General features: G+C 41.1%; 1 protein-coding gene across 1 annotated transcript in view; it reads right to left on the bottom strand.

Moving 5' to 3' along the window:
• Positions 1 to 3,982: 3,982 nt before the first annotated feature.
• The window catches only part of TTC39B (tetratricopeptide repeat domain 39B), a 74,107-nt gene continuing 50,885 nt past the window's right edge, over positions 3,983 to 27,204 (bottom strand). The window contains exons 13-17 of the mRNA XM_019517563.1: positions 24,275 to 24,395; positions 20,253 to 20,364; positions 14,506 to 14,623; positions 12,497 to 12,613; positions 3,983 to 4,593 (exon numbers count right to left, since the gene is read on the bottom strand). Of these exons, the coding sequence (XP_019373108.1) occupies positions 4,497 to 4,593; positions 12,497 to 12,613; positions 14,506 to 14,623; positions 20,253 to 20,364; positions 24,275 to 24,395 (565 nt within the window). The 3' untranslated portion in view covers positions 3,983 to 4,496. The remainder of the gene's footprint in view (positions 4,594 to 12,496; positions 12,614 to 14,505; positions 14,624 to 20,252; positions 20,365 to 24,274; positions 24,396 to 27,204) is intronic.

Here is a 27,204-nt window from a genome sequence, read left to right as displayed (position 1 = left end):
TCACATTAGATATATTGAAAATGGCACGAATATTTATTTTCCTAAGTGTGTAATTACTGAAGCTGAAATCTGCTTACAAATGTAAAAAAAGCAGAATTTGTCTTGTGTTCAATAGGGCTGGAAATTTCAAAATATCCATAAGCAGTTAAATTAACTCTCAGAGATTAAGCTCCTTTAAAAATCCTGTTGTAAAGTATACAGCTGCGTATACTGTTATCAATACTCACTGCAACTTTCCTTTAAATGCACAGAGGTACTACTTGGTATCTAATGTACAGCAACTAACAATCAGTGCTTTTTAATATTAACCATCCATACTCTAAAACACAATTTCTTTTCTAGGACTTGTTACATGGGAAGGTACAGTCTAAAGGACTTGTGTGCCTGAATCACATATCTGCTGCCCACTGATATTTCCTCATACTCATGTTTAGTGTTCCTAATGCACAGTTACAATCTGGGCCAAATTCTGTTCTCAGTTACATCAACATAAACTATAAATAACTTATTTGAAATTTGAATCTCACCCAGTATATCAGCATGAATTAGTCTCTTTCTTTATACTTTTAATGCCAAAAATATTTTTCTTCTTTTATCCATGTTCATTCTAATATTACATATTAAAATAGCATCCCTTTAACATGTGCAAACTCCAGTATTTTTAAGCACAAATAAATACCATCACTAGGGCAAATATAAACAGTCTTTGTTGAACTATGCAATGAATGTTTACAATAACAGAAGTACATTAACCATCAGGACCAGTAGTAAAATAGTTGCACAGCATAAGCTGGATTTATGTTACACGTACAGGAAGTGATTATTGTTATCTTTATGCTCGAATGTTCTAAAAGCATAAAGCGAAATCTAATTACCATACATTCTTCAGCTATGATGTACAGAATGTAGCTGTTTGTTCATGTACGTTAAGATATATAAACAATTCCTCAATAAGGTTTTTGATTTTTCTTTAAAGTTTCCATTAAAAACCTGGTAAACCAGTGCTTAAAATCGTATTACATTATATATAAACAACCCTTCACCAACAGAACGAAATTTCAAACACCAAGCATAAACTCAGTATTTTACTAACAATTTCAATGCATAAAACTACTGATGTGAAATGCAACTTTACCTTATGATTCCAACTATGCTGAGTATACCCTCCCCCTTTTTAAAATCACATATCTGCTACCATTTTAAGAGTAAAGAGGTCTTTTTCCTTTACTTATTTTTTGTTGTTACAATTAATGCTAAACCGTGCTGTCTAAATTATGGGACTGTGTGCTTGGACACATTATGTATGGTCCGTTTATGTCAATCTAATTTGCATTTTTGTTTGATCTGGGTAAACTTTGCTGAAGGAAATTAAGGTTTCAAATTATTACTCACGAATTATATGGGGCAAAAGCAACTGACATGAAAGTCCTGAACAGCAGCAAGACTAAAGATGTATTATAATTAAGGCTCTGCACAGTACAGCATACAGCAGATTTTTAAAAAGTTTTCGTTATACTTCTCTTATGGTTAAATCTCATTTTCTAACATGAATCTAATATCTGCTCCAACTTCACTGGAAGATACTGGAGTCCTGAGCCTCTGATGAAGCGTCTGGAAATGCATCCATCATAAGAACTCTGCTAAAATCTGGGAGTGCAAAGGATTAGTACTTTCTCTCTCTCACACACGTGTACATGTTCTGTATTTACATTTTCTATTTTGAGACCTAAAAATGAATAGTTTACTATGAAGCTAAGAAGACCTGCTTCCCTTGAGAGCCTAATACAGGCAAGAATGCCAAGAAAGATGGGGAGAATATATCTATAACAGTCATATTAGAAAACTGAGTGCATCAAAATGTTAACAATAGTATCACATGGCAAAATTATGTTGATATGCCCATTCTGTATACCATACTACATACTTAAACAATATGGCCGCCTCCAACAAGAGGACATAAAAACCGTGATTTTAATGAGAGAGAGGCATGCAGACAGACAGAGAGGGACTGGGGATGTTGATATTACTACTAAAGGAAAGTGTGTGCAGATACTCTTGAAAAGGATAACGAAAATGTATCCTGCTACATTATTATATATTAAACATTAAAGCAATTGTCTATTTCCTGATACAGCACCCTATTTTCCAAAAATCATGATTTGTGATGCAGTCAGCATTATAACATCATTATATTCAAACTAAGCCAACCACAAACAATTCAGTTGTTTTCTTTCATTGAAAACTGGTTTCACTCCTACTCCAGTTTCCTGTGCATCCATCTGTTCAGTTCACTATGTATTTGTTTTCCATATAGAATATAGTATTATTATTGCACTGCTCTCTCTTTTGAATAAACATGGAGGCATTTTGCATGTTTGAGAGGGTTGCCAATAGAAACTAAACTGCAGATAATCCAGGAATGCGTGTCAAAGTCAAAAAGAATGGTCTCATACTTTAGCTACTCACATTTCCTATTATTTTTGAAGCTGGTAGTCAATACCATGAGTTTAAATGAAGAGGGAAATAACAGAGTACTGTGTAGCTTAATGAGTAGCCATTCTGCATACTCTCAATCTGAGTTAATAATCAAGAGCAAAATTTTAAAATTCCTATACTTTAACTGAAATTACACAAAAATGAATTTGTTCCTGTATGTTTTACGGTAACAGTCTAATCTGAAAACAACTACCCAAAATATAATTTTACTGAATTCATACATATGAATAAAATTAGGTACGTTTTTATTCCTTCAGGCTCTAAAGATCCTAACCAAAATCCATTGAAGCCAACTGGCCTTGGATAAAGTTTAAAAATCCCATTGCAAAGTTCTTAAACTGACGTTACTCTTTACTATTGCTGCAGCTATGAATGTTCTTGTGTCAAGGACACGTACTTTTTTACTTAATTAAAACATTCTCAAAAAAGTAAGGTTGTTTAAAATGTCCAGGAGGAAACTGTGGTCTTAAAAAGTCATCTAATAACTATAATAACCCAGAGGGACAGACTTCCATCTCCAGCTCCCTCTGTGCAAAAATGAAGTTTATTTCCTACCTATGGGGACTTTTTACCATCTTGTACCATCTACACTTTTCCCAGAGCCTGACGAAGGGACTTTGATCCCGAAAGCTTGCAGAAAAGGACAATTTTCTTGCTATTTTCCAGTTGGTCTAATAAAAGGTATCGTTTTGGAATCAAGAGTTCTAGTTTTTTGTATGTCTTTTTGTCTCAGACCAACACAGCTACCACCATATACACCTCTAATAACTATAACATTTCATTAAAAGTAAATATTTAATATAAAAATTTGAATTAATTTACTTTAATGGAGGATAAGTAAATCTGAACAAAGATGTTTCCTCTTGATTTGGTTTCTTTCCTTTTCCTGATATTAAATCATATCCAACTGCATAGTTACTATATTATTAATTCAGCATACAAGAATAATATAGTAACACTTGTAAAACAGAAATAGACTGTAAAGTGATAACTTGCAAAATCAGTGCATTTAGCTTTTGGTTTTCAGTAAAATGGATTAAAATATTCCTAAATTATGGACTGTTATATAACAATTGGGAACTATTAAGAGTGAAAAGGGAAAAGTGAACATATGATTAGATGTAGCTCACCAAATAATTTTGAAGGAAACCATTCATGTTTTATATTCCTTATTAAGTAGTATTAACTGTACTGATTTTTCCTTTTTGAGGGTGGGGGAAGGAGAGAGCTAAAGTTTACTCTACTGATGCACAGGTAACTTACTAATGCTAATGGAACAGTTCAGAATACATATCAACCTGGGAAAGGGTACACTGCTGCAAATATTCATATATTTTGGCTGCAACCCAACAAAACGGGAACGTACTCCCTGAAATCATTTGTTTGGATTGAAACACAGGACTGTCAAGCCAATGTAATTACAGCAGTGTCTAATTTTGTCTTTAAGAATATGGTAAAAATATTGCACGGAAAACAAAATGTTCTCGAAGGAAAATTAAGCATTTTTCATCTTCTGGCCCAAAGATAATGCATCTTCTCCTTGGTACAAAAATTCCAATGTCAGAGGTGTACTGTATGACAGACTCTTAGCAGCCAGCAAATTTATTCCAGAGGCAGAAAAATCCTAATAAGCATATTGCAGATAATCAAGTCTCCATGGAATGCCAAAATCATTACCTAGACTCAAACAGCTCCATAAACAACATTATTTTTTACATAAAAAATAAAGTATTTTAATTACTTTATTGCACCTGCAACTGGCCCCATTCAAGTCAAACGTTACATTATTTTAGCAAATTAAATAAAAGGTATTTCTTAAAAGTGTCAAGCAGAAATATTGTATAGGCATCATAGAAAAGAACAGCCTAAAGTATGACAAATAGTAAATCAAAAAGATGATAGAAAATATAATTTTTTTCTTTTTCATGATTTTTTTTACACCTATTGAACAAGATTGCGTAGACACTTGCATTCATGAAGAAGATCCTTCTTTGGGTAAGTCAAGGCGTTGAAGCAGGAGTCACTTTCAGACTGTCAAGTGCTGCATGAATCCTAAAATGTAACCTGGACTCCATGGAGTAATCCTTGTAATTGTTTCTGCAAAGAACAAAATAATTTAATGAGTTAGAAAAATCCAAGCAACATTCTGTTTCTTTCTCTTCCCTTCATTTCATCTGGTCCTTTTCAACAGTCTTCATCACTTCAGAACATGAGTCAGATCTACTGTAAAGACAGGAATTAAAAACCCTGATAGAAAAAACAGCACTACTTAGTACACTGCAGTCAGGTATGTACACTGGACACTGCAGAAACAAGTATGGACACGGGACAGCTTCAAATACAGCACCCTGTATAAGCCTACAGAGATCAACAAAAAACCCCAGACTGCAGCAGACGGCAGGAAATGGGAGGATCCAATGATGATAGATTAATTAAAACTTAAGAAAATCTAGTGGTGATATATTAATTAAACCTTAAAGGGTATTTAAATCTTTACAGTATCTCACGTATAACTGCTTGTCGCAGAGCTTGTAGGGGCCCTGAGACGGAGAGCAGAAATGCCTTGGGGGAGACACCTGGTGGCGGAAAGAGGGAAGCTCAGCTGCCAGTCACTGGGACTGCACAGGTGCTGGTTGCTACGGCAACCAGGGTAAACCTAGAGACAGGAAGGGGCAGAGCTTGGCCCTTCTTAAGCCCAGGCAGGAGGCCAGGAGGACAGTTTCCCTCCGGTAGCCGAGGGAGGAGGAACTCGGCCAGCACAAAGAGGTGAACCGGGATGGCGGGAACATTCCCTAGGTCCTGCTGAGGGGATTGGTGTGCTCGCTGTCTCTGGTAGGGAGGTATTATTGTTTTCTTCTGACCAGGACGGTCTAGCTTTTATGTTGTAGCCCAGGGGCTTTGTGTTTTATGTTCACTATTTTACCGGAAGACCGGGTGAGGCTATTAGGGGTTGGAGGAGGCCTCATAGGGACTTCCCAGTAGCGTGGGGTTCCTGGCGCCAGAGAAGGCGCACCCCACAAAATACTGCATTGGCCCAGCCCCGAGAGTGAGGAGGGGCAGCGGGGAGCCCCGAGAGAGAGTGAGGAGGGGCAGCGGGGAGCCCTGAGCGCAAATGGAGGGCCGAGACATAACAAGGCCCAAGTCAGATCACACCAGCACCATCTGCGAGGCTTGGGCTGTGGTGTAGGGGAGGAAAAGGAACCGGAGGCAGCGCCCCCTGTTACTGGGGCGCGTAGAAATGGGCAGCCTCCCACTGATTACAATCATCTATTACTCAAAATAAGATCAAGGCGTGGCAGGAAAGTAAGCAGGCAGTTGGCCCACTGCAGGAGCGCAGAGCCACACTTCCAGAGGGGCTCCGAGAGTAGAACTCCTTTCACAATGGTATATTGGCCGGGAAACTTTCGTGTGGCCACCCGCACCCTAAAAGGCTGGTTGGTCCGTGTGAAGAGACGAGCCCTTGGGTCCATCCAGAGAGTGCGACGGGAACGGATACCAATGCCAGACACCGAGCCGCAACGGCAAGTGGAGGGTCGGCCCTACCGGACAACACTAAGCCTACGGAACCATGACATAGGACGAAGAGCACTGGTAGCCAACACGAAGGGGGGCACCCACCCACGACCAACGATTTGGGTAGGGATGTGTGGCTACAAGACCCAAGTCGACACTGAAGCAAGAAATGAACTTCCCGCACTAACGGTGGAGGTGATAGTCAATGGGAGGAAGGTACAAGCTATGTTAGATTCCGGCTCACTACAGACTATGGTATGGGAGGATGTGGTACCAACAAAAGAAAAGGGGGTAGCCTATCGGGTGACAGTGCAATGTTGGTGTGGAGATCAACAGGGTGAGGGCCACCCTGCAAGTGTGGGCAAGTGGGCAAGAAGATCCGACAGATGCTGGTCAGAGTTGCTGAATGTACCCGCCAGGCCTTGATCATCCGGTCCCTCGCCGCTCGGCTCTGGATCTTGATGATGGTCTTCCGCTCCGTCCCAAAGGTATTAGGGCCACGAGCTCGCACCTCGGGCAGCCTTATCCCCTCCTAATCCCACCTGCCACGACTTTGATGATCTTATCAGTGGTGGAGGGGTCCAACCGTCCGGGTTTGGTTATCTCAGGCCGAGGGGTGATGGTCTTCACGAGGCTCCAACCTCCCCTGTACCTCGCCCTATACCCAGCCACGACGGTGTGCTGATGTTGTTTTCCGCGGTCAGCCCTCCTTCTGCGAGAACATATTCCTGGGTCTCACTTGAGCCTGGGTTGTATGGCCGAGCCAAACTAGGCCCTCTAAATCCTTGGCCTTACCTAGCCCTCCGCCTTACTTTACCCTGGCGTCCCAGGCAATAAAAAATAACAAATAAAAAGAAAAGATGCTAGCAACAAACTGCCTATCACCTCTTAATAATCCACTGATTACTATCCTGGGGCAACTAAGTTACAATGTGCCCCCCTCCACTGGCTGCCCCTTAGTACTACCTATTCCCTACCCTTAGTATACCCTACGTGCATCCACCCCTTGACGTCCCTTCCGCCTCGGAGAAGAAACTTTCCTTCAATGGGCTCTCCCGGGTCTTCCATCCAGGATGAAATGGTCTTAGCTAGCCCCTTGATCGTTCACCTCTCTCCTGTGCGATTCACTGGAACCAGCCTTTGCTGATGAGGACCCTCCTGCAGGCTCTCCTCATGGCTTCAGGATGATATGCAGCCTGGATACCTCTGTCCTTCTAAGCTTGGTAATAGCGTCTTTATACTGGTGCTTGTCTGGGTGTTCTCCTGCTCTATGGGCAGCGTTCTCCAGCTCTGCCGCCTCCTCAGTGGGTCCAGGAGCTACTCTCTCTTTGCTCTTTCTCCACCTCTCCTCCCCTTCTGTCTTGCTGTCTCCCCTTCTTATCCTTCCATGCTGGCTCTCCTCCCCCTTCTCTCCAGCTGCTATCACTTAAAAAAAAAACAGCAGCTAATGAGCCGCGCGGGTCCCACCGCCGCTTCCAGTCCCGCTGCGGTTCCTGCAGCAGGTAGGGTGTTTTTGCTTGTTTTTCCTTCTCTTATGTTTTCCCTGGGGTGTGTTGTCCCCCAGAGTCCCTCCTTGACCCTTTGGGGTCCATGTCCTCCCCTTGCCCCGGGACACTGAACATTTGCCTTATCCAGTGGTGTTGGGCTGCGACTGGCCTGAACTGATGGAGGAGGTAACCAACGTGAGGCTAGGGGAGAAGGCAGAAGTATTCACAGGCACAGTCGAAGTACGCCCTCCCGATGAAAGGGGTGAACAAGAAGTGGACATCTCACACCTATGGGAAGACAAGCATTTCCAGCTGGAGCAAAGTCGGGAGCCTGATTTTCAGCCAGCATTACGAGACCATCTGGCCCAAAGAAATGGAGAGATCTTACGGCCGGCGCTGATGAACACGATGCCGAGGTTCGAGATCAGGAAAGACCTCCTCTATCGAGTGGAGTTGGGGAAGCCGGAAGGAGAGGAGTTCGCACAGTTGCTGGTGCCTCGGCGCTATCGACGAGCTTTATTGAAGGTGGCTCACAAGCTCCCTATGGGGGGACATTTGGGCAGGGATAAGACTGAAGCCTGTGTTTGGGCAAGGTTTTTTTGGCCAGGACTGTTGCAGGAAGTGGCAAAGTATTGCGCTTCATGTCCTGTGTGCCAAAAAGTGAATCCACGACCACCCCCAAAGGCTCCTTTAGTTCCAATACGTTTGGTGGAGGTTCCCTTTGAGCGAGTGGTGCTGGACATCGTGGGGCCGCTTCCCCAAAGTAGCACCGGGAACCAGTATATCTTAGTGCTACTGGATTATGCTACAAGATATCCGGAAGCAGTGCCAATGCGAACCGTAACTGCCCCCAAAGTGGCAAATGAGCTGGTGAAGGTATTTTCCCACGTCGGACTCCCTAAAGAAATGCTAACAGATCAGGGAACGAATTTCACATTGCGGGTGTTTGAGGGAGTGAGCAAGGCCTTAGGAATTAAACACCTGAGAACAGCAATATACCACCCCCAAACAGACGGGTTTGTAGAACGATTCAATCAAACGCTGAAGCAAATGTTAAAGAAGTTCGTGGTCGAGAGACCCCAGGAGTGGGACAAAATGATACCACCATTGTTGTTTGCGGTAAGGGAGGCACCGCAAGCCTTAACCGGGTTTTCACCCTTTGAATTATAATACGGCCGCCAACCAAGAGGGATCCTGGATCTGATTAAGGAAAGTTGGGAGGAACAGCAGAGTAGAGACCAAAACTTAATCCAATATGTCATACATCTGCAGGAACATCTGGAAACAGCCTGAAGTGCAGCCCTAGAAAATCTCAGGGAGGCGCAACAGCGTCAAATGAGATATTATAACCGAGGCGCACGGGCAAGAAAATTGGAGGTGGGAGACCGCGTCTTGGTTCTATTGCCAGACCGAGAAAGTAAGCTGCTTGGCGGTGGCAAGGGCCCTACAAGGTGATACGCCAGGTAAGGCCCATAGACTATGAGGTGTACCAGATAGATAAACAGAAGAAGCAGCACGTATACCACATTAACATGTTAAAGAAGTGAGAGGTCCAGGAAGGCATGTACCTATCTCTCCAGCCCAAGGAATTGGAATTGGGACCCTCCTTGACTGAGGAGAGTGGACTGGGGGACGTGGAACTGGCCCCACAATTATCAGAAACACAGAGAAGACAGGCCACCGAGCTAATCAAAGAATATGGAGATGTATTCTGGGAAACACCTGGGGAAGCTAGGGGTGTGGCGCATTGAATAAGAACTCCTCCGGGCCAGGTGGTCCGTGAGCACTGGCGGCGGATTCCCCAAAGACTGCAAAGCCAAATAAAAACAGAAATAACAATGATGCTGAAGAGAGGCATTATATGCGAATCACACAGCGATTGGCGGAGCCCTATCATGGCAGTACCTAAGCCTGATGGGAAAATTCGCCTTTGCATTGATTTCTGGAAGGTGAATGCAATAGCGAGATTTGATGCATACCCAATGCCAAGGATAGACGAGCTGACAGAGAACATCGGACAAGCTCGCTATATCACCACCCTAGACCTGACAAAAGGGTACTGGCAGATCCCAGTGGCTCTTGAGGATCAAGAAAAGACAGCGTTCGCCACCCCTTGGGGTCTTTTCCAATTTCGATGGATGCCTTTCGGATTACATGGAGCTGCCGCTACATTGCAACGTCTAATGGACAGAATTTTGGCTCCCCATAGAGGCTACGCCGCAGCTTACATTGATGATATTGTAATCTACAACGCAAGCTGGGCAGAACACCTCACCACACTGAGAGTGGTAGTGCAGGACTCGAAGGGCCGGGTTGACAGCCAACCTGAAGACATGCACAACAGGAAAGGAAGAAACCCAATATCTGGGATTCCTAGTAGGGAGCGGACGGGTAAAACCATTATTAAGCAAGGTGGAGGCCTTACAGAGCTATCAAGCTCCTCATACTAAAAAGCAAGTGAGAGCTTTTTTGGGGTTGGCCAATTATTATAGGAGGTTTGTACCTCATTTCTCGGAGGTGGTGGAGCCTTTGACTGAGATGACGAAGGCGGAAGCTCCGAACAAGGTGAGATGGACACCGGCTGTGGAAGAAGCTTGCAATCCCTTTTATATACACCGGACTTTAATAAATCCTTCCAAGTACAGACAGATGCCTCAAAGGTAGCTATTGGAGCAGTGCTGATGCAGAGAGAGGGTGAAGAAGAACGACCCATAGCCTACATAAGTAGGAAATTGCATCCCCCAGAACCAAATTATGCCAAGATAGAAAAAGAATGTTTGGCAATTAAATGGGTTATCGAAACATTGCGGTATTATCTATTAGGACGTCAGTTCACACTGATCACGCGCCGTTACGCTGGTTACAAAATATGAAGACGGACAATGCTAGGCTGGCTGATGAGGTGGGCCCTGAGTTTACAACTGTATTGTTTTGAAATAAAACATTGCTCAGGGACCCTGAATACAAATGCTGACTTCTTCTCAAGGCAATACGAGGAAGAAGGGGGGCCTGGAGAATCAGGAGGATCCCAGACAAGAAAGAAGAGGGGTTGGATGGCAGGGAAAACGAACCCTGTTATGGGCAGGCAGGGTGATCACTCTAAGTATCGGCCGTTCCAGTCAGGGCCGGCCTGTCAGGAGAGAGAAGGAAGAGGGCCTCAGAGGGACAGCCCCCCCAGAGCGACGATGCAGCGTCTAACGTCCCAGCCGCAGAGTTATCAAGCCTGGGGCCCTACAGGCCGAAGGGCACCCTACCAAGGCTGGCTAATGTGAGGGGACTACTTGTGGCAGGTAACTCCCAACAAATCCCACATGGTGCGCCCTTGGGGAAAAGGCGAGTAGGAGGCGCCTGAAAACCTCCGCCTCCTGTGTCCAGGTTGTCGGGTGTCAGAAAACAGGTCCAGAGAGGAGCTCTGGCAGAGGCAACACCCGCAAGGAGGAAGATAGACTCGGTGAGTCTGGAATTGAAGGGGGGGGGAGGTGTGTTGCAGAGCTTGTAGGGGCCCTGTGACTGAGAGCAAAAACGGCTCGGGGGAGACCCCTGGTAGCGGAAAGAGGGAAGCTCAGCTGCCAGTCACTAGGACTGCGCAGGTGCTGGTTGCTACGGCAACCAGGGTAAACCTAGAGACAGGAAGGGGCAGGGCTTGGCCTTTCTTAAGCCCAGGCAGGAGGCCAGGAGGGCAGTTTCCCTCCGGCAGCCGAGGGAGGAGGAACTCAGCCAGCACAAAGCGGTGAACCGGGATGGCGGGAACATTCCCTAAATCCTGCTGAGGGGATTGGTGTGCTCGCTGTCTCTAGCAGGGAGGTACTATTGTTTTCTTCTGACCAGGACGGTCTAGCTTTTATGTTGTAGCCCAGGAGCTTTGTGTTTTATGTTCACTATTTTACCGGAGGACCGGGTGAGGCTATTAGGGGTTGGAGGAGGCCTCATAGGGACTTCCCAGTAGCGTGGGGTTCCTGGTGCCACAGAAGGCGCAGTATTTTGTGGGGTGCATTGGCCCAGCCCCGAAGGGGTGGCGGGGAGCCCCAAGAGAGAGTGAGGAGGGGCGGCGGGGAGCCCTGAGAGCAAATGGAGGGCTGAGACATAACAACAAGGCCCAAGTCAGATCACATCAGCACCATCTGCGAGGCTTGGGCTGCGGTGTAGGGGAGGAACAGGAGCCGCAGACAGCGCCCCCTGTCATCAGGGCATGTAGAAATGGGCAGCCTCCTGCCGATTACAATCATCTGTTAATCAAAATCAAGGCATGGCAGGCGAGTAAGCACGCAGTTGGCCCATTGCAGGAGGGCGGAGCCACACTTCTAGAGGGGCTCTGAAAGTAGGACTCTTGTCACACTGCTGCACTGTAAACTTATTTTACAGCCAACAGTCAGGGGAAAGTTCCAGTGCACAGACTGGGCGAATGGCCTGTGCTATACGCAGAATTTTTCCCTTCCTCCCTCCTGCCTGTGGAGGAGAGAGAAAAGTGGACACTGAATACATGTAGCTCAAAATTCACTAGCTCTTCCAGGCCATTATTACCACCCATAAACTCCTTCACTACAGCATAACAGGCATCCTGTGAACCTACTTATATGCACAGGAGGTAGGGATCTTTTACATTCTCTCTCCAATTCACCAGCCTCCATGCAGCAAAACCACACCTTCTCTCTGACATACATTTGAATGGAAAGGAGGTCGGATATGCCTTTAATACAGCACTCCACTTGGTTTAGTTCAACATACCATTTTGAGAGGACATGGCATAGCCAAAGTAGAATATAAATGTACCTTACATTATAAAGTAGATTATAAAGTAGAAAGTATATATGATGCATATGCTTTAAAAAGTAATTTCTACTGGAAAACATTTTTTAAGTATTCTTGTAAAAGCTGCAGTATTTCTTTATGAGAGGCTTTACAAAATATAAAAAAGCATGTGAAAGATCAATTTTTTGTTTGGCGCGCCTCAGTTTTACTCTAGGGAATATTGCACAGAGGCAAACATCAATTCCACTTACTTTGCAGTTTCTATGTATCGTATTGCTTTTTCTCTTTCATCCCGCTGTTTGTACAGAAGTCCCAACTCATATAGGGTGAATGGCACCAAGTAGTTATCATACTTTATCTGTTTTTCACTAAGAAAGCAGACACACATAATTGGTTAATTATCAGTATTAAACATGAAATGCATGTTGCACTCAAGTTTAACGATTATTAACTTAAATGCAAAGTATATTTCAATTAAGCTAATGTTTTAACACACAAAAGCCTAGGACTAAGCTCCTATATGCCTGATGAAGGGTGTTTGTGCCCAAAAGCTTGCAGTTAAAGAAATTTTTTTGCAAAAATCTTCTTGGTTAATAAAAGATATCATCTCTACTACGAGTTCTGATTGCCTTATAACTAAATCAATGCATTTGACTGATCACTAAAAGTTTTGAGTCCTTAATAGTTTCCATTAACTTCACTGAATTGTTGAGTGATTATTTTTTCATTGCTGGAAATATTCTAAACATATTTTAGAAGTCTAAATTTAAGCTCCTTATTTTGAGACTCCTGTCCCTAATATTTTTCATAGGTCAGACAAGACAGCAGATAGACTCTTCCTCACCGCACTTATACGAAATACAACAAACCTTGGGATTATAAATGAATTAACTGCTGTAACAGCCAGCACCTTAGACTTAAATGTGTTTGGTTAAACTTAACAATTGCCCTGGTTCATTGACAAGTTTAATGAACGGAAACACATATGTCAACATTTAGAATACTAACTTCATGAATGCCTTTGGAATTGTCAGTTAACAAAATACTCTTACGTGAATACTGAGAAACTTTGATTCTATTGTCTCTATCAAAGCCACAAAATCACAGCAGGCAAAGCTGTTCTGCATGTTCTAAACTGTTCTAAGCCAATCCAGGCTATATAGACCCAGCACTGGACCAAACCCTGTGAAGTTTTGAATGTTGAAAAAGCTGTCCATTCATAGGATTAAGTCACTAGCAGAGAAACAGAAATGAACTGGTAATCCTTCTTCTGGTTCTTCCTGCCACACCTCAGACCCTGAACATAAAATATGAAGTGTGACAGGAAAAGTCAGGCAATCATCTCAGTGCCCCTTTGCTTGGTGAACACCAGGAAAGAACAGCTGTGCCAAATGTTAATGGAAGCAGTAAAAAATTCCTTACCAAAAGGAAATTCAGCATGAACACATTTATTGAAAACAGTGAAAGACGTCTGAGAACACGCCTCAGGGAGCTACTCAGAGGCTTTATAAATATCAGAACATCCTGTCCAGTCTAAGCAATCAAGACTTACTAAACTATGATAAAAAAATGGCCCCATTTCTCAGAGTCCAAAACTGTCTTGAAGTGAGGCCCTTTTTCCTTTGGAAGGGTCTGCCTTTGCTTTTCACAGTCTCTGTGTGTCTCACCTAGCATCTCTTCTATTAGTGTTTTTGTGACAGGATCCGCCAAAGTGGGTAAGCTTCAATCTCCCTCTACCTAAGGTAAATAACTCATTTTAACTAATCAAATCAAAAACTGTTTTATCTATTGTCTCATTAAAGGGCAGTGAAAGAGCACAAGGTCAGTGTGAGAAAGTACCGCTCGTTTTTGTTTTGTTTTTTTTACCCTTTTCTCTTTTGCCATCTCTGGTTTTCAATGGCATCCAGGTGTAGTTGTGGAGCTTCTTTGCTTTATAGTTCAAGATAGGAATCAAAGAGAAGCAGGGAAGCGAGTTTTGGGAGAGAGAGATCCTGAGCAAGTAAGCATTTTTTTCTGATACAGAAGTGGGGGCCAAATGCCCCAACAAGAGGTACAGAAATGATTGCCATGTAGCCACATGGTCTCCATCCATCTTTGGGAGAAATGCCAATTCTGTCCTCACAACCACAAGGAATTCCTAGCGCAAAGTCTGCTTCTTCCAAGGGAATTCCTGTGTGCATGGATTCTGACATTTTCACCTAAAACGTTTTATCATACTGCACAATATGAAGTTTACATCTTTAATTACTATCCTTTTTACCTTTGGATAACTTGATTGAAACACAGCTCAGCTTGCAAGAGTCTTCCCAGGTATTTCAGACAGAGGCCTTTTAGTAACTGCAGCAAGCATACATCATCCATGTAGTATTCACTATGATCTCAAAACAGAAACAAAAGCCATTTTTAGACATGCATTATAAAAAGCTCTAGGGATAAGTAAGGGAGTTTAGTTTATCAAAATTTTGCACCAACAAGGACTTAGATGACATCTGATACCAGTTTTGAATTGCTCCCAATAAAGCAACCAAGGACAAAAATCTCAACATGTCAATACAGTAATTCCTGCAGGCAACTACTCAAAATACACAGGGACTTTTATTCTATATCATGGAGTCATTTAAACCTGTCCAAAGTAACAAACCTTTATCATGTCAAAATGGAGGCATATTTTTTGCAGAACTAAGATTCTGCCAACAAAGCTGTAAGTGCATTAACACCCGCAGTTCCCCTGTGGGAACAGAACCCCTTCATTCTGCCAGCAGACCAACACCTGCTCTGTGAGAAACAGAAGGCTTCTGCTGCCACAGAAAAGCTGCTCGAAAGCATGTGTAGACACACCCACATTCTCTGCTGGCAGCCCCTTTAACAGCTGGTGCTTCCCAGGGTGCACTGCACACCCTGCCAGCACAGCTGTTGCAGTGGAACCACGTGGGGACATGCTCAGGCAGCATCCCTGTGGTGCTAGCTATGTACTGACAGAACACTTGTTTTGCACTGTGAGTCTGCCTACAATATCTTTTCCACACTAAGTTGCCCCTCCCACTGGAGAAGCTGCATTAGCAGAGGTGTAACAGCGGGAGAATTTAACAGAAAAAGGGTTTATGCAGAAGCAGCCTCTGTTCTGTATTACCAAAGACATGAAGGAGCTTTGCAAAGTATTTCAGAATTTCAGTAGTAGCATGTGTGGTCCTTTCTTGTTGGCTTATAACATTAGCTGGTTGCAGCAAAAGAAAGGAAAGAAAACACATATGGAGAGACAGATGGCTGCACATACATTAACAATTCAGGAAGCAAAACACCCTCCTTTCAGATCATCTTGTTTACAAGTAATTACCAGCTCTCTTAGGTTACATTAATTTTTTAAAAATAGTCTGCCAAATACAGCTATACAAACAGTTCTGCAAACATGGACAGCTAAAGCATCTTGAAACGTAACTAAATGTTTTGCCAGTCTTGAATGTAGAATGCTTGCCGTCTACTTTTAAAAATGATTAGTTTCAGTGCTTTTACCAACAATGCAAAAATCCATTTTTTTATTGATACACAGAAGTGAAGTGGGCATTTTGCATTATTCTGTCACACAGAGAAGGAATCAGGAAACAGAAAGAGACAGATGCCACCCCAAGGACTGATTTCCTGTAACTGATGGTTTTCAGTCTTTGCCTACTACTTCAACTGCTATGTACCAGAGATTTTTCCCCAGATCTAAAAACTAGTAAATTACAGTGCTACAGTTTGACGGTACACTAAGCTAAAAAGACTTAATAATCACAGTCCCAAACTATGGTCAAATGCCTTTATCAGGATTTTACTGCCTCCCAGAAGTGAAAGATCAGCTCTTAATCCATATATCAGTCACAAACTTCCAAGTTTTCACCTTTTTGCAGACACTGTTTAAAAATATTTTTCCACACTTCATTTTTACACAGACAGAACTCCTCAGATTTCTTTACTGTGATTTCAGTTAGTCTCCCTGAACTAAAAACTATTCAAAACATCAGGTTTGCAAAACTGGTATCTGGTACAAGTCAGATATAAAACTATCTTCTGTCTGCATTCCATCATGTGGGGGAACTGAGTGATGTGCTGTGTTAAATCTTTTCCAAAGTGTCCTTTACATTTTTATTTCAACTCTAGTGGGACATTCCTTTTGTCTATTTGTACTCTGGATAAGACAGTACAAAATTGGTTGTTCTCTAGATAAAAGAATACGTTGTTCAATAATCATTCAGAGTCCGACCAGGGTCTGTTTTATTTTATGAGTATGTTCTAACTGGTTAGCAATAGCAAAAGCCTCCACACCTCACAATAACTTGTTTAAACTCACATGTGCCACAGCCTTCTAGGCTAGGGGCAGAAATTACACATAAACTGGTATAAGTGATCAGAAACTGTAACGCAACAGAAGTTCAGTACACATAAACTACTTTCAAAATGGCCAAAACCAGTTTAAGATAAACCTGGATGGATGTAGTATCAGACAGCTGATTTAGGTTAAATCAGTTTATTGAACTTTTGTCCCAGATCCCCTCCAAATTCAAGTCAACTTACAGTCCCTCAGAAAGCCAGGATGAAAGCTCCAGCTGAGCAGGGAGGCATGCTCTGGCAACCCCTGGCTTCTAGCGTGGGCCACTGCAGGCATGTGGCTGCATTTGCTGAATCAAAAGTGAATGTCTGTGCACTTGCTTTTATCAGTTCAATCTACAGAGCTTAGACTAACCTGTGAAGACTGAGTTGATTCAGCCTCAGGCTTTTTGACCGTCTGTACTTATGCCTAAAGATACAACTCCCCACAGCATCCGTGCCCAGATAGCAAACAGAAGACTTATAAAAACAACTCATCATATCAAGATCATTTTATCTGCAAATATCTGTCTTAAATGTAGATGCACTTCAGCATAACAATGTCATGCAATTAAAAAAAAAATGAATCGCCCAATTTGACAGGTGCAAGACTGATTTGTTATAAAGTGAAGATTCCAACAATGCTGGCTAGAATGAAAGATTAATAATGAGCCAAATTTTCACACCTGATATAAGTCCACCCTGCCTGGCCTATTATTTTTACTAGATCTTATTTTTTGCAAAACACTCTATTTGTTATATATGCTATTTATGTTATTGATGGGTAATTTTTTACCATTAGTATTCCAATGCATCTAAATTAAATCAACTAAGTAGGTTTATCAATTGCCACAAATTATGAAATTTAGTTTCACCCTAGCAGATTCATTAAAAGGTTCATATTTGTTCGTAAGTTGCAGAGGTTATATTACTTTTTAATGATTCGAGCAACTGTAGAGGTAAAACAATCCAGGCTACCCATGTGATATGTTTGCCTGTCCTTCTCCTGTTCCTCACTGGATAGAGCAGAGCTGAGAAATGAATGCCGCAGCCACTGCTTAATGGATGCCAGCCACCTACTCAAGTCCTGCTTCAGAGATAGGATCATATCTTTTTAAATGTAAAGTGTAGGTTTATAGTAAGGGTCTTGGGAGTTTACTCTCAAGAATGCCCACCCACCCATTTTAAACCCAGAAATACAGCAATGAAGCCACTCTGAGCATGCTCCCTGCCACCTCTCTTATTCATGCCGAACTGATAGATCTTGAAAGCAGCGGCCATGTGTGACCTTACCGCAATTTCATCTCTTCACTTATAAGTTTGCTCACAGAGTAGAAAGGAATGCTCAACTAGTGCTTTCACGACTGCTGCAAAAACAGTATAGACGTACCAAAAATCCTACAAGGACATCCCAGTAAGAATTCCCAGGAGAAAAAAAGATGGCTAAATACATTTATAACTCAAGTATACAGAAGACAATTCAGCTGGAAAGAAAAGACTCAGCATAAGGAAGAAACAGCTTAGCTCAGAGAGTGGCAGACACTTGAAAACAGGAAGATGTGATTGTAAAAGCCTAAACCTTGGCAGAAGAATTCAAGAGCAGGTGCAAGACCTGAAACTTACAGCCTTTATTTTAAAAGAGTAGTTTTGAAGTTGAGAAGACTGCTTCATATACTAAACATGCCAGTCACATCTTAAATTTGTATTAAAATAATTTAATTATTTAGTATTAATAGGAATAAGATGTATCCATATACTGTGGATAAAAATAAATCGGCAAAGTTAATCTAAATAATTTTGGAGAAGCAAAAAATTAAAATGATAGCTATACATCTGCCACACTAAACCTGCAAGTTGTGTAATATATTCTTTACATGTAGGAGTTTTATGCTGATACAATGGGGAAAAAAAGACATGGAGGTGTAATATTCTGGGAAGGAGACTGAGGTGTTGGAGATCAGCTTTCAAGTAAAAAGTCATTACTTTAGTTTAATTCCAGTTGGAGAAAGAGGCAGTTAGGTTTTCTTTATTCAAAGAAATTATTTAGAGATGGGATAGTGACATGCCTTTGGCATATTTTTTGTGATTATAGAAGGATTTTTATTTGCATGCCCTTCTTTTCTCTTATTTATTAAAATTAAATTGTCACAAAATAATCATAATTATTATTGATATCATTATATGGATTAGGACCATTATTAGTTTGGGTTTACATGCTCTGTACTCACCCCTTTGATTTTCTTTACTATCCAGGATATTCCATTGCTTCCATTTCCTGCTTTCAGTTTGTACTGACACCTTGCCTTGATTCTTTCCTGTAGCCCAGATTTCAAAGGATTGTTTACAGGTCTACAAATTATCTTCTACAGATTGGAATTTCAGAGGTTTTGGCAGCTTTACAAAAGCCTTAGCCTTGTTGGGGTTTTATATCTTGAAGATGGAGATATTTTGGAATCATTCTTAAAGGCAGGGCATGTATTAGGAGTAGCAATTAGGGATGGGCCCACCCAGAAACCAAGCATTTGAACACTTCTGAGCCATGAGGGTTTAAAAAGATCAAGGTAAAATTCTGTGACCTAGGTCCTCTTCTAATATTCTCATAGGTTAGCATTTATATGCTGCTTTCCATTTTCAATTCTCAGTGCAAACTTTTAAGTATTTATTATTTAACTACACATTTTCATTTGCAGAGGCAACATTTTTCTACTATACATGATAAGTAAATGTGTGATTAAGATGTCAGTATCAAACAGGGATTTTTTTTAAAGAAGAATTGGAAACTTAATGAAGAAATAAACGTTTTATTATCTAAGTTTCATGCCCTGGGTTAAGTAAATTCTCCATAAAATAAATTGTAATTGTAAAGCTCAGTAGAGAGATGTACAACTGAGAGAGTCCTGACAACTATGTAAAAAGCTGTCAAACCTAAGAAACCTGAGTCAAGGAGAATAAGCACATTATTAAAGTGTGTACAGGTATCACTTTTATGGTATACTTTTCTTCTGATTACTTTTGCCTATAATTTAAATTAAGTAATGATTTTAATCTGAAAATACTTGCTTTTAATTTCTATGCACTGAAGTTACAAAAATTCTCTTTACAGTTATTAATAAATGTTGTTTCTTTTAATGCTCATTGTAATACTATAATTTCACACTTTATTATTATTCTATATATTTACTGTTCTTATATATTTATTGTTCTTGTGGATATATTAGGTTACTCCACTGATATCATCCCTATCTTTTATATTTAACCAAACTCCACTCATCTTTACTCAATAGTCTCAATATTGCACAGTGGCAGAACTTGCCTCGAATATAACTTAAGTATTTTTTCAGACCTTTCCAGGTCAAATCATTTAGCTCATCTCCTCAGATACTGGATATTATTTAATGACATCTTATTAAATTATTCAAAGTTATTTAGTCTCCCATACTCTGATTTGAGCCAATCAAATGTTGATGAAATATATGTAAATGTAAATAACTTTGCATTGTTGCTCTTAGGGATATTTCATTGGGACTACAGTTAGCTGTAAGTGTTGAATTCCATTCAGTCTTCCATCTTGCTCCTTATAGAACACATTAATATACTGCAAAATGAACCAACAGGTTTTTCTGTGTTGCTAGTTATATTTTTTCCCCTGAAATGACTACTTACTAGCTTCATTCTGTAGAGCAGTTTCCTCTTTTTCAATTGTTATTAATAAACTTTCTGTAAGGTCTGTTCTTTTGCCTACAACTGCAAAACCATTCCAAACATACATCATTTCCTGCCAAAAAGAAACAAAACACATGCATCAGTTTTATACATGGATCAATTTCACTTAAGAATATAATGTGGATAGCTATACTGAACATTTTCTCAGCACATTAAAGGTACAGGTGTGCATGCACACACCCCAACCAACCCACCCGAAATACCAGGTAATGGGAGGAAAGGGTAAAAAAAAAAAAAAGAAAGAAAGAAAGAAAGAAAAAAAAAAGCACTGCAGAATGTGACCCTGCTTTCAGTCTCACTGCCTGACAAAAAGAGTACCAGTGAGGGTATGGGCCACACTCAAACACTCTGCATTGATAGCAAATAAACAGTCTAGTCAACACTAGGAGTAGTCAGAAGATTAGGGCGTGCCCAGATAGGACAGTATCATCATAGATTTAGCTGTTAAAATCTCTTGAAAGTCTCTGCCTGTCATATGTGAACTTGAATTTTTCAACCAGATTTTTGTGGGGATGAAAGAAAGCACATCTGTGATTCAAAAGACAGGTTACAATTGCCATATTTCAAGTTTCTGCTCCAATGCATGCTGATGCTAACGCATCAGAAAGATAAGGTTATTCTTGGAAACAACTGAACAGTTTTGTCCGAAATTTTCCAAAAATCAGCCTGAAGCAGTTCTCCTTCATGGAAAATTTTGACCAAAACACCTAATATGTTGTAAAAGGTGAAGTAGGTGAAACACAGGTCTTAGGAGAAGTGCTGAGTAACCCTGATAATAAACAATTACTATACCAGCCAATACTTGTCTACACAATATGCAAAATGTTACCTTTGCAGGAAATTTAACTAAGCAAAGAACATGGATAATACTTGGGGATATATTTTGTTAGGCTATCAAAAACAGGTTGTTGCCTAATAAAGCAGTCAGGACACTGAAAACTGCTTTTATTTAAAGACCAAATGGCTGAATGGCAGCTTTTCCAAAATATAATTTAATGTTCATTAACTGCAAGATACAACAAACAGGCCAAAGTGTTAGCATTTTCTGTTGATGAAGACAAATTGGATTTCCCCTGCAAACATTCTTCTATCCCTGTAGCCTACCTTCCAAATAACCTTAGCTGTTAATTGAACAGATCAAGCTGACATGTGAAAAAAGAAAATTACTGCATACTTTAATTTTATATTAACAGCATGAATTCCTGTTTGGATGTATTATCTACTTAAAGTGCTGTAATTGCCTATTCTTTAAGGAAGGATCATAGCCCACATGCTGAGCCAGACCTTAAATGATGAGTTTCCATCCAAAATTAAGATACTACTCATTGATTCAGCAAAGATTCAGCATTTGTCAACTAATATCATTTACCATGATATTAGTATCTTAAGACAAGATCCTAGTATTTTTCCCTGAGCAATTATCAGAGCTTTATACTTTGCATATACAATCGTATGGAACAAGTTGTTGAAATATATTGTTCTCATATACAGTTCAGAATTCGAGGAATATATACAGCTGGAAGGGACAACAGGAGGTCAGCTGGTCCAACTCACGGCTCCAGGCAAGAACATCCCGGTCTAGGACATTCTAGCAATATGCTTGTCTTGCCTAAAAATTTCCAAGGATGGAGAATCCACAACCCCTCTAGGTAACTTGTTGCAGTATTTAACCATCCTCAAAAGTAGAAAGTTCTTCCTAATATCCAAACTAAGCCTCCCGCATCACAATTTAAAACTGTTGTTTCTTGTCCTGTTCTCTGTGGAAGTCACATCCTCTTTCTAACCATCCAGTGCCAATGTGAATCCCCCTTCAATCTTTGCTTCTCCTGACTAAATAACCCATTTTTCCAACCTCTTCTTATACATCAAGTTTTCTAGACCTCTTGGCTAGGGACAGAAGTTGCACATAAACCAGTTTAAGTGACTTGGAACCAGTTTAAACCTGTAACACAACAGAAGTCCAGTGCACTTAAACCACTTGCAAAATGGCCAGAATTGGTTCGAGACAAATCTGATTGGATGTAGTATCAGATAGAACTGATTTAGATCATATCAGTTTATGGAACCAGTCCATGCAAGCCATGTTGGGGATTTAAATCCCCGCCATTGTACTCGGCATGTCTGCTGGGGCCTGGCAATAGGCCCCTCAGCTTGAGCACGGAAGGGGGGAAAGCTTCAGAGGGCTTCTCTCCCAACTTCCCTCCAGCCTTCTGGACACTGCCAAAGGGAAGGGAAGACATGCTCTAGCACCCCTCAGCTTCCGGCCTGAGGCACTGCAGGCATGTGGCTGCATTTCCAGAATCAAAAATGCATGTCTGTTCACTTGCTTCTCAGTTCAATCTGTACAGTTTAGACTAACCTGCAAATATTGAATGGATTCAGCCTCAGGTTTTTTTGACTCTCTGTACTTAGTTCTTACAAATTTGTGTTGATCTCTGCTGGACTCTATCCAATCTGTCTACATCTTTCTTGAAGTGAAGAACCCAAAACTGGATATAATACTTCAGGGTCAGAAGGCTGAATTACTTTAGAAAAAAATTAGTTTCCAGACTACATATGCTAATACATCCCAGTGAGTTTTGCCATTGCTGCACTGTTGACTCGTATTCAGCTTGCAATCCACTATAACCCCAGACCCTTTTCTGCAACATAGCAGCCTAGCCAGTCATTCCCCAATTATGATTTGTGCATTAGACTCTTCCATCCTAAATTACAGTTATCCTTAATTTATTTCTTCCAATTTGGTTAGTTTGTAACTACCAAACAAAAAACCATGAGTTAAATATTCTGGCTCTATTTAAGTTGTTGACATTTTAAGAGCTAAATTCAGATTTGCCTAGTCACCAGAATTAGCCAGTGGAATCACTTTGGGTACCTATACATGTGCAGGGGGAGGAGGGCATTTCAGTTAGAGCAGTTTCTGGAGAACCACTCTAATTAAAATGCTGCAGCATTACATATATTAAGCCCCTGCACGTTTAGTAATGGCCACAGGACATTTTTAACTAAAGCATCCCAGCAGCCATTTTTAAACCGATAGGGGCTTATATACATGACACTACAGCAATGCTAGAGCGTTCTAATTAGAACAAATCAGAGCATGTGTATAGGCACCATTCAGTACTATGGCCCCATATAAAACTTAAGCTTATCTTGGTAGTAGCAATCACTGACAGATTTTATTCCCTTATGCATTAGTGCAGACTGCAGTAAGTTAAGAATTTTTCCCCACATGTGGACAGGCATGTGACGTTAGGACAAAGGTTATGAAGAGGGATTTGCCCACTGTAGTGTAGCTGAATAATAAATGATCCTAATTAGATAGTTAAGCTAACAATAGACACTTGCAACCTATTAAATGATACCAATGTAGTTAGAACTTACTGTGCTAAACAAACTGTGGTATGCAAATGTTGTTAACTTGGATCCTTATGGCACATTCTATCAATCATGTATACAATCTTCCACTTCAAACCACGTGTAAATTTAAAACTACTGAATTATTTTTCTTGAAACTTGCCTTTATTTACAAAATGTTTTACAGTTAAAATAAGCCAAGTTTCATGTTTTTCATCTCCAGTTGCTTTTGAGTCATCCAGGCAGAAAATTTCTAAATTTAAAACATGTATGCAGGAAGTTTTTTATGTCTGAATAAATAAAAAATATCAAGTGACTTTGGTCCAACTTTAAGAAACATTCACCTCTAATCTGAGGGAAAAAACACTGAAAATAAAACTTGCAAAATTAAGAGCCAAATTTGGAAAGCCCTATTACAGTACATTCTAAGTATGCCATTATAAAAATACATGCAACATTCATCTTACTGACTGCAAATACTCTAGTCTAAAATAAATAGTGGAAACTTATGGTACAAGCTGTATAAGAGTTGCTCTTTTTATTATTGATAAATATATGCTAATTTTATTATACAAAGAAGACTGAAATAAGACAACTGTGAATACCAGGGCAGGTAGTATAAGCTTCACTGGCTGAGAACTTGCATAGCGACGTGATTTCCTTACTGCAAACTTTTCTGTTGGAATAGATTTTCCTGCAATTCTTTGCCTTAGGCCTTCTATTTGTCTGTAAATGGAAAAAAGATATCATCAAGTTATTAATATTTAATATTTTCTGTGCATAAAATATAAAACTCTTCTTTGACACATTAAATTATTTCTTTTCCCATGATCTCTTGTTTTCTGCGCTGCGAAAGAGTACAGGTTTCTCTTGATTTATGCTGTATATGTGTTCCTGGAGAATGGCACATAAATCGAATTCACATAAAGCGAACCCACTTTACAATGTAACAGATAGGGATAGGTTCCCATGGCGGTGAGGGAGGGAGGGAGGGAGCGAGGCTGGGGCTAGAGAAGGGCAGGGAGTATTGCTCCCGGGGCTGCAAAAGTCAGCAAAGCTGAAGTGACAGAGCAGCACTCACCCCAGCCCTGGCTACAGCAGCCCTGGGAGCGGCCAGTGCCAGCTGCCTACAGCCTCTGGGCTGTACCATGCTCCACCTGTCCCCACTTAGCTCTGCTCCTGGGCTGCACCATGCTGTGGTGCAGTCAGCTGGTGTCAGATGCTCCCAGGGCCACTGCAGCCGGGGTTGGGGTGAGTGCTGCGCCCCACACTGCCTGGGGCTCCGTTTGTCCACACTCACCCCAGCCCATGCTGGAGCAGCCCCAGGAGCAGTTGACACCACGACATGGTGCAGCCCAGGAGCTGGGGTGAGCCCAGGCATTGGGGGGGGGGGCAGGCAGAGCACGGGGGAGCCCAACACCTGCAGGCACCTGGCGCTGGCCATTCCCAGGGCCACTGCAGCAGGGGCTAGGTTGAGTGGGGCCACGGCCCTTTCCCCTCCCCACAAAGACTTACCTGCTTGGGGGGCGGGCACCTATGCTGCTTGCATAAGAGTGAATTTACTTCACATATAATGAATTATGGGTCTAAATATGCTCATTGCACAAGAGTGAACTTGCATATAAAGAACCCACATAAATCGTGGGAAACCTGTATTTTCCATCTGCAGTAACACATGAAAATCCTCTCAGGTGAAAACAACACCTAAAAAGTCTAAAAACAAATCTATAAAACAAAACAATGCAGAGAATGAAAGTGCAAAAATGGAAGCCGTCACTGCACTTCACCTTTAATTGATGCTTCCTCCTGTAACTCTAACATTAAGTAATAAAAGCTCAGAACTGAATACAGACCTGATGCCTATTTTAACAACACTGAACTTGTAGCTCAGTAATTCTCAACCATAGTGCCATTGCACTCTGGGGTACCTTGATATCCTTGTAAGGGTGCCAGTGTTAGAACTGTTAAGACTGAAGACTTGATTTACAAGATGAACCCATAGAGTTCAACTAGGAATCCATTGTGCTGAAACTATTCTGACCTGTTGTGGTCTTTCTGAATTCACTGTAACAGAAGACTTGTTCTATTATTTTTCTATATTCAAAAAAAGGAGTGAAAACTGACAGCTGGCATTTTCCATGGGGTGCCTTGAATCTAACAGGTTTGAGAACCACTGCTCTTGCTGCTGGTTAAGTATTTGCTCTCAGTTAAGTAGTATTCTTTGCCATTTGCTATAATTGAGGCCTCTGACAGATGTCCAGCTTAAAGTGCAATGATATCTAAGCCACAATTCCAACAACTGTGTTCCTGTCATGCATGAGCAATTTTGGATTTGCGGCTTAGATCCCTATCATGCCTCCCTATCCCTATTACTTGCCAGTGCAGGTTCGGAAGCGAACCCAGGCTCCCCTTACACTATCAAGCTGAAACTTGAATGTGTGGCTAGGTTACTACTTAAGGCATAATTAACATGTTAATCATATCTTAAATGTAATGCGTGTCAGAGGTCTGAGAAATCAGTTTTTCCAAAGACATTCCAATTAAGCAGATTTCTCAAATATATGTTTCTTAATGTACAAATATACTAGTACTGTATTTCAGGCTTATGCATCTGGTCCACCAGCTTTTCAATATTAATAGTGACATTGGGTAGACTGAATATGACACTAAGTTTTGCCATTACAAACATGAATAAAATGTACTGAGGTGGTGATTTTTTTAAAAAACTAATCATATTTGTATGCCATTTTTTCCATTAATAAAACAAATATTTTAAAATGTAATTCAAACACTTTGTATATCATGGTAGAATCAATACTAGTTTCATGTAATTATCATCAGGAAAAATTAGGGTTTGGAAAAATGCAAACACAAATTACAATTTGGAACAATTGCAAAAAATATAGAAGATAATGTGCCCTGCCTGGTATGGTCTTAACTTTGTAAACTGGTAGAATTGCTCTAAAAAGTGAGGAATGAACCATTACTATCAGTAACTTATTCTCAGCCTATGTATAATTGTTCTTTTTTGACATAACAAAAAAACAAGATAAGCTAAGCCTATGTGCAGGCACGTAGGGAAATCTACCATCCAAAACAGAAGTGCCACCTGAACTTAGGCACCTCAAAGTTTTGTGGGCTGTACAACAGGGTCAAATTGGAGGATTCACTGGAATTTATACATCTATATTCCATTTTAATCCTGTGCAAGCATCGCTGAGATCAAACTGAATGTGGCCTGAGATGATCAAAACCAAACTGATGATCTTAAGACAGTGTAAGTGGTGAGAAAAGGGAAAATTTTGATGATAATAAAGTATTGGTGACAAGAGTTAGCAAGAAAATAAATGAGGAAAGAGAAGAGCTTTGAATCCAAGCAGCAAAATGCATTCCTAGCTGTTTCATTCTAGTTTAACCGAGAATGTAAAAATTTACCTGAACAAAGATACAACGTCCTCCCCAGTTTTCTTCACATCATCATCAGGAAGCATACACAAAATTGCAGCTTTCTGGAACACATATATTGCCTACCCCC

The sequence above is a fragment of the Gavialis gangeticus genome, unplaced genomic scaffold, assembly GCF_001723915.1.
Source record: "Gavialis gangeticus isolate Ggan-Ray unplaced genomic scaffold, GavGan_comp1, whole genome shotgun sequence".
NCBI lineage: Eukaryota > Metazoa > Chordata > Crocodylia > Gavialidae > Gavialis > Gavialis gangeticus.
The sequence above is the reverse complement of the archived record's forward strand: the minus strand, read 5'-3'. Positions and strand labels throughout refer to the sequence as shown.